This window comes from Sus scrofa, chromosome 2 (genome assembly GCF_054392235.1).
Source record: "Sus scrofa isolate SSC_HxYL_T2T_F1_AM1 chromosome 2, Sscrofa_HxYL_maternal_Yorkshire_Landrace_v2.0, whole genome shotgun sequence".
Classification (NCBI taxonomy): Eukaryota; Metazoa; Chordata; class Mammalia; order Artiodactyla; family Suidae; genus Sus; species Sus scrofa.
In genome coordinates, this window is record NC_139384.1 from 75,528,212 (window position 1) to 75,540,628 (window position 12,417).

The 12,417-nt window shown below is 48.8% G+C and overlaps 1 protein-coding gene across 9 annotated transcripts in view; it reads left to right on the forward strand.

The window, feature by feature from the left end:
- The window catches only part of CACNA1A (calcium voltage-gated channel subunit alpha1 A), a 378,703-nt gene that overhangs the window by 22,745 nt on the left and 343,541 nt on the right, over positions 1–12,417 (forward strand). For all 9 annotated transcript variants that reach the window (XR_014837530.1, XM_085012704.1, XM_085012699.1 and 6 more), the window contains exon 2: positions 104–432. Coding sequence is in view for 8 of the 9 variants with exons in the window: in XM_085012704.1 (XP_084868830.1) it covers positions 158–432 (275 nt within the window). In the remaining variant the exon portion in view is untranslated. The remainder of the gene's footprint in view (positions 1–103; positions 433–12,417) is intronic.

Genomic DNA, 12,417 nt, shown 5'->3' on the forward strand with positions numbered 1-12,417 from the left:
ACGCCTGTTTGGTCCTCCGACGCTCTCTGCTCTTCCTCTTTGTGTTTGCTCTCTGCACCTCCCTTACCCTTGCTTTTTCTCTCTCTTTTCTCTCCTCCTCTAGTTTCACCCGGGGCTGGAGGCAGAAGACCCTGGGATTTCTGAAGGAGGCCGATGGATGTCGAAGTCCTCCTGGGTCCCAGACCCCATGTTCTCGCCCCGCAGTTATTATGACCCCCTGCACAACAGCGGCTTGGGGCCCCCAGGTCCGGACAGAGCCTCCGGGGGCGCACAGAGCATCCCGCCCGACGCGCGCTCGCCCCGGATGAGCGGCAGCTGCGAGGGGCCCCCTCTGAAGCGGCGGGGCGGCGTGGTGGATCACAGGGATGTCATCTTGGCCCACCAGGCGCACAAAATCCACAGCACCCCCCAGGCCAGGAGGAAAGAATGGGAGTGAGTATGCACCGGGTGGACGGCCAGCCCCAGCTCCGGACAGGGACACCGGTAGCGAGCCAAACGCGGGGGTCTCTTGAGGGTCCGGCAATGCTTGTTTCCAACAAGCTTCTGGGAGGGGGACGAATTCCTTTGGCTGTGCTGGTTGCCGAAATCTCAGATTCCTTCCCAGCCTGTTGATCAACCCCCGCTGCCTGAAGTCCTTTCTGCGAACCCCTGGAGGCACCCGCGGTGCGGCACAGAGGGGTTAATTGTGGGCGTGTCTGGGCGTGCTCCAGGGACCCTGGTGGTGGTGGTGTGGTGGGGTGTGTATGTGTGGTGGTTTCCAGCGTCCGCTCAGAGGGGTTGGCAAATATTTCTGATGGGATAGGGATTCCCGAACCAGGCTGAGAAATGCCACTTTGTGGGGGGGCGGGGAAGCGAGAACCGCACTTCTGCCTCAAGCCCTGAGTCTAAACCTACGAACTGGGGCGTGGGGGAGGAGCGGGGTTGGAAGGATGTGGTGACTGGTGATTCTGATCCCGGACCCCCTTTCTCTTTGCTGGTGACCCCGAAAGTGGGTCTTCTGGGAGCTGCCGTAGGTGGAGGGGTGGGCTCTGCTCTGTGATCTTGGGCAAGTGGGTTCATATCTCCACTCGTGAAAATCGCTCTTTCTAGGCTGTTTGAGGCTTGAAGGCAGTTTGTGTGAAGGTCCAGTTCCTCTTAAGGAGGGAGAGCTGATGCCTTTTTCTTTTTCACAATCACTTCTTTGGTTAAGGCCGAAAGCTGAGTGGATTCCTGGGCAGACGGCAGGAAAGTAGAATATGAGTACGAATCCAGGGCTCTTGGAGCTGAGGCTGAGAAGGACAGCTAATCACTGCTGGGAACCCGGAAATCCCTTCTCACCTTCTTCCCCTGGCCAGTCTGATCTCTGGGAAGTTAACAACGTTGTTGCCTGGCTCCCCCACCTCTCCACCCCCAATTTCTGTCTGCTGGAAGAGGAACTGGTTATAAATACCAGTTGGGTTTGGGGTGTGTTGATGAGGGGTGTGTAAATACAGGGTGCAATGAAAACTATTATCAAAACGAGCCCGGGCTCATTTTGAATCAGAGGGCTTCTGGTTAGAGAGGTAGATGCCAACAAGGTTGGCACTTGAGGTGGTTTCCTGAGGTTAGGCTGACATCTGGTGGCATCATATAGAAAGGCAATGTGGTGACAAATTATCCCCACCCCCCCACCCCATCTTCCTTTTCACATTCTTCCCTCTCCATCCATACACTAGCCTCCCACCCACCCACTTGTCCACCCACCCACCCACCCATTTACTCACTTATCTTTCTATCCATATATCCATTCATCTATTCCTCCCCATCCATCCCTTCACCTGTCCATATTTCTATCCACCCTCCCATCCATCCATTCTTCCATCTGCCTATCCATCCATCCATCCATCCATTTACTCACCCGTCTTTCTATCCTTCCATCTATCCATTCTTCAGTCTCCGCATCCATTCTCCTATCCATCCATTAGTATGTTCATATTTCCATTCATCCACCCACCCACACATCCTTCCATCTGTACATCTATCCATCTACCCATGGATCTATATTGCTATATATTCATCCATCTCTCCACCCACCCTTCCATTTCTATCCGCCCATTCATCCTTCTATCCGCCTATCCATCATTTTATAAATAACTAGGGCGTACCTAACAGACCCACAGCTGCAATGCTAAACACTCCTCCTCTATTATACCCTCTTCAGGACTCTCTCTCCTCTCCCTTCCCTCTTTTAAAAAAATTATTATCAGTATTTTTTAATGGCTGCAGCTGAGGTGTATAGAAGTTCCTGGGCCAGGGATTGAATCTGAGCCACAGGTGCGGCAATGTTGGATTCTTTAACCTGCTGCACTGGGCCAGCATCGAACCTGTACCTCCACAGCCACCTGAGCCATCACAATCAGATTCTTAACCCAGTGTACTACAGTGGGAACTCCTTCTTTTAATCATCTTTAAATATGCAGCTCAGTGGCATTAAGTATATTCACATTTTTATGTAAACATCGCCACCATCCCCCTCCAGAGCTCTTTTCTCTTTTGGCCACCCTGGGGCATATGGAGCTCCTGGACCAGGGATCAGATCTGAGCTGTAGTTGTGACCTATGCTGCAGCTGCAGCAACACCAGATCCTTAACCCACTGTGCTGGCCTGGGGATTGAACCTTTGTCCCAGCACTGCAGAGATGCCTGTGATCCTGTTATGCCACAGTGGGAACTCCTTGAGCGCTCTTTCAATTTTGCAAAACTGAAACTCTGTCTCTGTTAAACACTGACTCCTTCTTCCTCCTTCCCCGCATCTTCTGGCAACCATCATTCTATTTTCTGTCTCTACGAATCTGGCTGCTCTAGGGACCTCATATAATTGGGATCATGCAGTATTTGTCCTTTCAGCATAGTGTCCTCAAGGTTCATCCTTATTGTTACATGTGTCAAAATTTCCTACTATTTTTTTTTTTTGTCTTTTTAGGACTGAACCCATGGCACATGGAGGTTCCCAGCCTAGGGGTCTAATTGGAGCTGTTGCCACCAGCCTACGCCAGAGCCACAGCAATGCCAGATCCAAGCCGCATCTGTGACCTACACCACAGCTCACTGCAGTGCCGGATCCTTAACCCACTGAGCAAGGACAGGGATTGAACCTGAAAGCTCTTGGTTCCTAGTTGGATTCATTTCCTCCTCCTTCCTTTTTAAGGCTGAATATTATTCCATTGTATGGCTCTGCCACACTTTGTTTATTCATTCATCTCTTGATGGACGCATGGGTTGTTTTCATTTTTTGGCGACTGTGAATAATGCTGGTGTGAACATAGGTGTATATATACATCTCCATATCTCTATGTTTCTCTTTGAGACTTTGCTTTCGACTCCTCTAGGTCCATACGCAGAACGGGAATTGCCAGATCATATAGTTTTATTTAGTCAATGGCATTCTTTCCCTGCCTCTCCCCCACCCCACCTTTTCCTACCTCATTCACTCACAGAAGAAACCACATCAATGGCCCCATTCTGTTTGAAACTTTAGTTCTTCAAATTCTATTAACCACGGCACCTTCGCCCATCCATAGGCATCCCAACCAGGCAGAGTGCCCATCAAGATGAAGGTAACCAGAGGGAAGGATTCCGCCTCTCAAAACATTCTTCCTGAGAATTTGGAACATTTGTTGGTTATCTGCTGATAGAGATTAAATGAGATCACTATGGTTTTTACCTTCTCTTATGACTGATGGAGTCCTGGATCAGGAGGGGACAGAGTCACAGCTTAGCCAATTCTCATTGATCCTTTCTGTTTTCGTTACTGTTTCCTTCAATCCTTGCTTTCAAGGAAGGAATCTTGCACCTCGCTAACCAATATCCCACACCGTCAACCCAATTATGCAGGTCTAAGCAGACCGAAGTGCATCACTGTGACACGGTTGTTTATCTTGTTTCTTGTCTGTCTTGCTCAGTACAATGTGCCGGGCAGGAATGTTTGTCTGTGTCCTCAGCGCCTGAGACCAAGGCTGCCACCCATAGGCACTCAGTTAATCTGTCAAGTGAAGGCACCAGATGAGAATGAAGGAGGGAGGGTTGCTGCCAAGCAGCTAAGTGGATTTGCGTGAACTGGACATTAAAGATTAAGAAAGTCCCATGCTTTGTATTCAGTGAAACAGTAGCAGACGTGGAAGTTAAAGTATCTGGTTCCATACTTCCACAGATGTCCTCAGTGGGGCGCCCCAGCCCTCTTTGGAGGTTCTTGCACCCAGAGTTGAGTGAGGAGATGCTGCCTCCTTCTTCCTCCCCCACCCCCATGTTTTGGCTTCACCTTTCCCTCCCTCCTTCCCCCTCCCTCCTCCCGCCTTTCTGCCCTCCACCCACCTATCTCCCTTCCTCATCCTGGAATCCCTTTCTCCTTCCCTTCCCTCCCTCCTCCCTCCCTCTACCTCCCTCCTCTCATTCCACTCCCTCCCTTCTCGCTCCCTCCTCCCCTCCATCCTCCTCTCTCCCTCTTCCTTCTCCTCTTCACTCTTCCCTCCTTCCTTTCTCTTTCTCTCCCTCCTCCTCCCTCCTCCCCTTCTCCCCTCCATCCTCCTCTCTCTCACTTCCTTCTCCTCTTCACTCTTCCCTCCCTCCTCCCTTTCTTGTTTCCATCCCTCCCACTCCACTCCCTCCCTCCTCCTGTTCTCCCCACCATCCTCCTCCCTCCCCCTTCCTCCTCTTCTTCACCTTCCCTCCCTCCTTCCTTTCTCCTCCTCTCCACCCCCTCCCCTTCTTCACCTTCCCTCCTCCCTTTCTTTCTCCCCTCCTCCATTCATCTACCTCCTTCCTCCCATCCCTCTCCCTCCTCCCTCCCTTCTCCCCTCCACCCAGCCTACCTCCTTCCCTCCCTTCCCTCCCTCTCCCCCTTCTTCCTTTCACCAGTATTTAGGACACCACCTCTGTGCTCAGCTCTGTGTGGGGCCTTGGGGACACATCAGTCAACAGTCGGCTCTTTCCAGAGTGACACTCTCTGCTCTGCAGGAAAAACCAACATGAAACAAATGATGACAAGTAGGGAAGAGTGCCCAGACAGGGCTGAGCAAGCGTGTGGGGGGAGCTGGGAGGGGCTCCCTGAGGAAGAAATTTCCGGGCTAGTTCTCACAGTTGACTGCATTTTTCTTTTTCTTTTTCTTTCTTTTAGGACCGTACCAGCAGCATATGGAGGTTCTTAGGGTAGGGGTTTAATCAGAGCTGCAGTTGCTGGCCTGCACCACAGCCACAGCAACACCAGATCTGAGCAGCATCTGTGACCTACACCACTACACCACAGCTCATGGCAACGCTGGATCCTTAACCCCCTGAGGCCAGGGATTGACCCACATCCTCTTGGATACTGGTCAGGTTTGTTACCACTGAGCCACAACTCCTGGACTGCATTTTTTGTCTTTTTTTTTTTTTTTTTAAAGGGTTGAACCCACGGCATATGGAAGTTCCCAAGCTAGGGGTCTAATTGGAGCTGTAGCTGCCAGCCTACACCACAGCCACAGCAACGCCAGATCTGAGCCACATCTGCGACCTACACCACAGCTCACAGCAATGCCGGATCCTTAACCCACTGAGTGAGGCCAGGGATTGAACCTGCAATCTCATGGTTGCTAGTTGGATTCGTTTCTGCTGTGCCATGACAGGAACCCCAGGACTGCATTTTTGAAATCTTGTGGGAGTCTTGTTAAATGCAGATTCTGACCCAGCAGTTCTGGGCTAGGGCCTGGGACTCTGCGTTTCTTTCTAGTCCTGCTGTTTGTGGACCGTGGTCTGAGCAGCCAGTTCTGAGCCACCGTTATCATCACCATCATTGTCATCATCAAACAGAAAATACTGGTGGGTGAGTGGAGGGCAGGGAGAGGAGAGCTAAGTGAACTGCAATGAGTATCATGAATATTACTTATGCTTTGATGATAATGATAATAACAACCAATATTTGTGGAGCACTTAACTATCTGAAGGGCACAGCTCCAAGCCCTGTATATATATGTTAACTCATTTAACCTTCATCCCCGTTGTTTTAAATAAGCTTGTGTATCCTGTCATTCTTTTCGAAAGTGTTTTTAAGTTTCATGTCTTACTGCATGTGCACAACAGTCTCATGAAGCAACTGGGGCAGGCATTGTTGCTGTTATTTTTATTACTATTATTTTGCTTCTTATGCAGATGGGCAAATAGGTTTCCTGGGCTTACTAAGGCATCTGGAGGCTGAGCTGGGACCGGGATGGCGTGATCTTGACTCCTAGGCCAGTACTGGCTATTTCTAGGATGTGAGGGCTCAGGTAAGCAGACAACTGGGCCTGAGGTGGGTGGCTTGGACCATCCGGTCCCCAGAGCCTGAGCTGAGAGGAGGGAATATGAATGGTGAGGAAGAAGGAGACACTGATTCTTCTAGTGAATCATTTTTCCCATTTATTCTCCGTCCCTCCCCTCCAAATCCTCATCTTCAGTGTCCAGCAGAATAGTGGTTTTTAGTGGAAAAACTGGGATTCTTTAGGATTATCTAAGACTCTTGGTAAAGTGATTAATACCTCTGGACCCCAAAGAGAGGTCTTTAGTCTGTAAGTGGCTTTGAAGGTTATTGAGATGGATCTAGGTTTTCTGTGGCTCCCACCTCACTCCTCCCCCAAAGTCCTCAAGGCCCTGTTACCTTGCCTGTCGCCTTCTTGCTCTCATCTCTTCTCCACCACCCCTGACCTTGCTCACTCGCTCCAGCCACATGGGCCTTCTCGCTGTTCATCAAACACATCAGGGGGTCCTGCCTCAGGACCTTTGCACAGGCTATTCCCTCTACTGGGAATGCTGTTCCCTCAGATACCTACATGGCTCCTTCCTTGTCTCCTCCTAGTCTTTACTTAGAGGTCACCTCCTCAGTGTGCCTTTTCTCACCATCCTATTTAAAAATCAGGCCATATACATGTTTGTTCCCCCTGCCTTACGTTATTATTTTTCTGATTAGCACCAATGACCAATTCATATGCATTATATCTTTGGCTTTTTACTTTCAGGATTATCTATATTCTTTCCACTAGCTCCATGAGAGCAGGAAATTTTGTCTGGTTTGTTATTTGCTGGGTTCCAACTTCTAGAACAGGGGCCAGTAAGTAAAGTCGGGGTTAAATCCAGCTGGACACCTATTTTTGTGTGGCCCACAGGCTAAGAAGGTTTTTTTTTTACATGCTTAATTGGTTGGAAAAAATCAAAAGACTATTTCTTGATATGTGAAAATTCTATGAAATTCAAAATTCAATTTCCATGAGGTTTTAATGGAACACAGCCTGGTGGGGTTTGTGTATATGTCTGTGGCTATGATTGGGCTACAGCCATGGAGTTGAGTCTTTGTAAGTTGAGACTAGGTGGCAAAGCCCAAAATATTTACTTTCACACTCTCTACAGAAGAATTTTGGGGGCCCCTGCCCTGGAACACACATGGCGCATAATAAGTGCTCCATAAACAGCCAACTTTGGCTGTTACATGGGGAGACTGAGGCCAGGGGGACCCCATTTTCCCCTGCTTTCATGTCTTCTCACTGCGGCTGCCACAACTAGCCACCAGGTGGCGCCGTGGCTCCCGAGCCCAGCAAGCGCCGGGCTATGGGGGCGCGGGGAGTTTGGTCTGCAAACCCTCCCTGGTACCCACTTCCTGGCCTCATCCTTCTTACTGGTGGTGGCCTGAGAAATGGAAGGCAGGTCAAATCAAGAATCCAGTTTTCGTCATTAAGAGTCAGTCAGGACCTATATGGCGATTTCTTTTTCATGCACAAAGCACTTGGTAAAGATGAACTGAGGGAACTCAGGGCTTGAAGGACTCCCAGGGGAGCTGAAGGTTTTCAGGTGGGTGCTGGGATCAAGCGTGGACCCCGCCTGGCATTGGTCTGGAATGTGGTTGAATTCCTCCACCCAGGTGGTAGGAGCTCAAATCTTAGCTCTGCCCCTCGCTGACTCTGTAATTCTGGGGGAGGGGCATTCTTCTCTGCTCCGCCTCAGTTGCCTTGTCTGTAAAATTGGGATAACAATAACACCCACCTCTGGGGTTCTGACAAAAAAGAAATTCAGTACAATATTATATAGCAAGCGTTTAGAACAGTGTATGTGCCTAGGAAGCCTTGATAACAGTTTTCTATGGTCCTTTCTATGGTGAACCTTTAAGCATCTGGAGGCCTCAGTTTGCGCAGGTTTTAAAAAAGGAGTTTCCTGGTGGCTCAGCAGGTTAAGGACCCGGCATTGTCACTGCTGCAGCTTGGGTCACTGCTGTGGCGGGGGTGTGATCCCTGGTGGGGGAACTTCTGCGTGCCATGTGCTCGGCCAAACAAACAAACAAAAAGAATAGCAGGTTGTTAAAACATCACAGTTAAACTGAAACCTGGCCTTTAAAGAAGACCTGCTTGGGAATCAGAGCACTTTTTTTTTCCCTTCTCTTTTTAAAGAAGGCAGTTGGACAATTCTAGCCTAGTTGATATTTTAAAAATATAGGTCTGGTCCCAGGGAGCTTCTTTTTCAGTGCAGCTGGCTGGTTTTTAGTGCAGAAAGACCCTTCTTTTGTCCTTTGAATTAGCAGCTTTGGCTGTGGCCAGCCATGGAGGGCCTGGGGAGGCCACGCCCCCAGAAATGATGCCCCCCTGGAACTCTTATGATCTATCAGATTTTCCCCGTGAATCTTTGGACCCCAAGCTGCTTGTGAACAAAAGCCCCCCAGGGTCACTGTCTTGCCCACTGCTGCCTCTGCTCTTTTATTCTGCCACCATCATTCCAAAAGTCTGTCCTTTCAACACTGCAAGGTTCTTTTGATAGTCTCTCGCACCTGCTTCTACCCAGGTGGGATCTATCCATTTTAATGTCTGCCTGCACTTTTACCATTATTACTCTCATTTTGGCCAAGGCTCACTAGCCACTTTTCTGTTCCCTGCATTTTCAAGTGCTTTTCAGGACCTTTGCACTTGCTATTTTCCCACCTGGAGTGCTCTTGCCATGGTTGGCTCCTGGCATTCTAATCTCAGCACAGATGTCACCTTCTCATGTAGAGCTGCCCCTCCCCCACCCATGGATCATCACTATCGACAGTTATGTATTTTTTCCTAAATTAGACTTCCAGCATCTTTCTTGTCCACTACTGTGTCCTCAGTGCTTAGAAAAGTGCCCAGTACAGAGCAAGTGTAAATGTCTATGTTTGTTGAGTGAATAACTGATAGATCCCTGGAAACTTGAATATCTGTATTGATGACTTCTCTATGCCTCTGGCTTAGAGACCTGAAAGCCCTTAGAACAAGTGAACTCCATTTTCTCTTTAGTTCTCTGCCCAGGGCACCCTCTGGTTCCAAGTCCTGCATGTTTTACTCAAGGGGATCTGCCTGGAGGAGGAGGAGGCAGACATGCAGACAACAGCATCCAGGACCTATACAGAGACCAGTCCCTATTTATCCCACAGCTGCCATGAGCCCAGCCCTGGGCCAAGAGGCTTAGGGTATGGGTTCAAGAGGTCCTTACCTCAGCACCCACTTCACAGAAGAGGCAATTGAGGCACAGAAAGGAAAATAATGAAGCCAATAGAGCAGAGCCAGCCTTGGAACCCAGATCTGTCCAAGTCCACAGTCCAAGGTCATGAACTTGGAAACACCTGGCACACAGCAGCATGAATGAATGAAGTGTGATCATGAAGCTCTTCCCTGCACTCCTCTTACTGGTCTTTGAGTCCTTAGCATTGCTCAGTACAGAGCTTTGTGGGTAGAAGGCACTTGATAATTGTTGAACTTGGTTGTGTCAAGTCTGAGATGGGTTCAGAATGAAATCTATAATATCCTGAAGGTGAGAGTGGCACATATAACCCATTGTCTAGATCCTGGCTGCTCGAACCAGCCTAACAGAGGCCAAGTTGGGATAAAAGGAAATGAAATAATTTCTTACCTTTTAACATTTCCGAAGTTTCACAGCCCCTTTGTGACAGGGGGTAGGTCTTATAACCATGAGCCCAGGGCCACAAATCAGATCAGCAACAGTACAGTTAAAACACAGTCCCATGGAGTTCCTGCTGTGGCACAACAGGTTAAGGATCTGGCATTTTCTCTGCAGTGGCTTGGGTTGCTGCTGAGGCACAGGTTGGATCCCTGGCCCAGTGCGGTGGGTTAAGGGTCTGGTGTTGCCCCAGCTGTGGTGTAGGTCACAGCTTTGGGTCAGATTTGGGAACTTCCATATGCCATGGGTGTAGCCAAAATAACCCTCCAGACAGCCCCCCTTCCAACAATCCCACCATCTCCTCGAAATGCACTTTGCAAAGCAAATACGCTTTTTGGATGTCCAAGAGGGCCATTCTTACCTGTTTCAAGTTCTTCTGGGGGTCGGGGAGCAAGTATGGTGCAAAGGACAGATTTTCACCTATCCCATTAGAGCTGGGTGATCCTGGGCAAATGCCACAGCCTCTCTGAGTGCTGGGGAGATTGCAAAAGTTTTTGGTCTGGGAGAGTGCACTGATGAGGCAGGGCTCAGATAACAGGGTCTTGGAGGAAAAGTCACCCTTGTCTTTCCCCTCTTGGGGTCTGGGGACCAACTGGGAATATGCACGTCCAACCTGTATCTTAGATCCAAGGATTCTTTTTTTTCTTTCTTTCTTTTTTTTTTTTACAGCTGTACCCAAGGTGGCTTATGAAAGTCCCCAGGCTAGGGGTCGAATTGGAGCTACAGCTACCGGCCTAAACCACAGCCACAGCAACGCAGGATTGGAACTGCATCTGTGACCTACACCACAGCTTATGGCAATGCTGGATCCTTAACCCACTGAGTGAGGCCAGGGATTGAACCTGTATCCTCATGGATAGTAGATTTGTTTCTGCTTTACCATGATGGGAACTCCGGATCCAGGGACCCCGAATAAGAAGGCCACATAGTCTAGCGGCTCTGGAGCCAGCCTGGCTGCATTTACACTGTGGTTCTGCTCTGTGCTGTGTGACCCCGGACAAGGGACTCCACCCTCTGAGCCTCTGTCTCATCTATAAACTGCAGAATAGAATGACAATTGCCTCCTAGGGTTATTATAAGGATTAAACATTTGCAAAATGCTTAAGATGGTGCCTGGCACATTATAAATGTTACAAATGTGTTAAGTAAAATGAACAAGTTCTCACCCACACCCCCAGCTGTGACCTCCAAAAGGACATGCAATTTATCTTAATAATTTTGTAGCACTAGGGCTTAAGGACATAGCGCGTAGTCAGGTTAAATAGAAGCAAGATGTGAGGAGTTCTTGTGGCTCAGTGGGTTAAGAACCTGACTAGTATCCATGAGGATGTGGGGTTCCATCCCTGGCCTCACTCAGTGGGTTAAGGATCTGGCCTTGGGGTGAGCTGTGGTGTAGGTCGCAAATGCAACTTGGATCTCGCATTGCTGTGGCTGTGACGTAGGCCGGCAGCTGTAGCTCCAATTCGACCCCTAGCCTGGAAACTTCAATATGCTGTGGATGTGGCCCCAAAAAGAAAAAAAGAAAAAAAAAATCAAAAAGCCTATTTATTTTTGTTATTTATTAGCATTTATATCCTGATCATTGTAATAGGCTCTCTCAGACTTTCTTTTAACCTTTGGGACAACTTTGGTAAATATCTTTAGTTATATTTCGCTCCTTCTTAAATCAGAAAACTATAGCCCAGAGTGGTTAAGAAACTTCCCCAATGTCACACAGCTCAGAAATGTTCTAGCCCAGCTGGGTCCATTTCCAAGGTTCTGTCTTTTTTCTTCCAGGCCAGCGAAGAGCTGGAACATTCTTTCAAAATTGTCATTTTAAAACTCACAGCTGCACATACAAGTCCTAGAAGCAAGCCTCCAAACGCAGGGAAGCATTTGAAGACTAATGTGAATGCGCTGGGTTTTTCACCAGACTTATGTGATTGAAATTCCTTACAGATAGTGGTGGAGCATTGGGCCTATTGGTAGGCCTACAGGAATATTCTGGAACTCTTTGGTTCTGGCCTGCAAATAAGAATGCCCCATTTTATTATTAATTACTTAATTTATTTATTTATTGTTTGCTTTTAGGGCCACACTCGCGGCATATGGAAGGTCCTAAGCTAGGAGTCCAGTTGGAGTTAAAGCTGCCAGCCTACACCACAGCCACAGCAACACAGGATCCGAGCTGCATCTGCAACCTACACCTCAGGTCACGGCCACGCCGGATCCTTAACCCACTGAGTGAAGCCAGGGATCAAACCTGCAACCTCAGGTTTCCTAGTCGGATTTGTTTCTGCTGCACCACGACGGGAACTCTAAGAATACCCCATTTTAAAGAGGCTTCTTCAAATGGGCTGCTCCTTGGGTTTCTTAGCCACAGATTGCTTCCTCTTGGTGCTGCCAATTCTCTTTAGATTTGTGTCTAAAGTCTCCAACCCTGAGTTAGGCCTGTGTACTGGACTCTGGCTGACCTCAGCAGGTTAGCAGCATGGTGGAGTCTTGGATTTCTTTG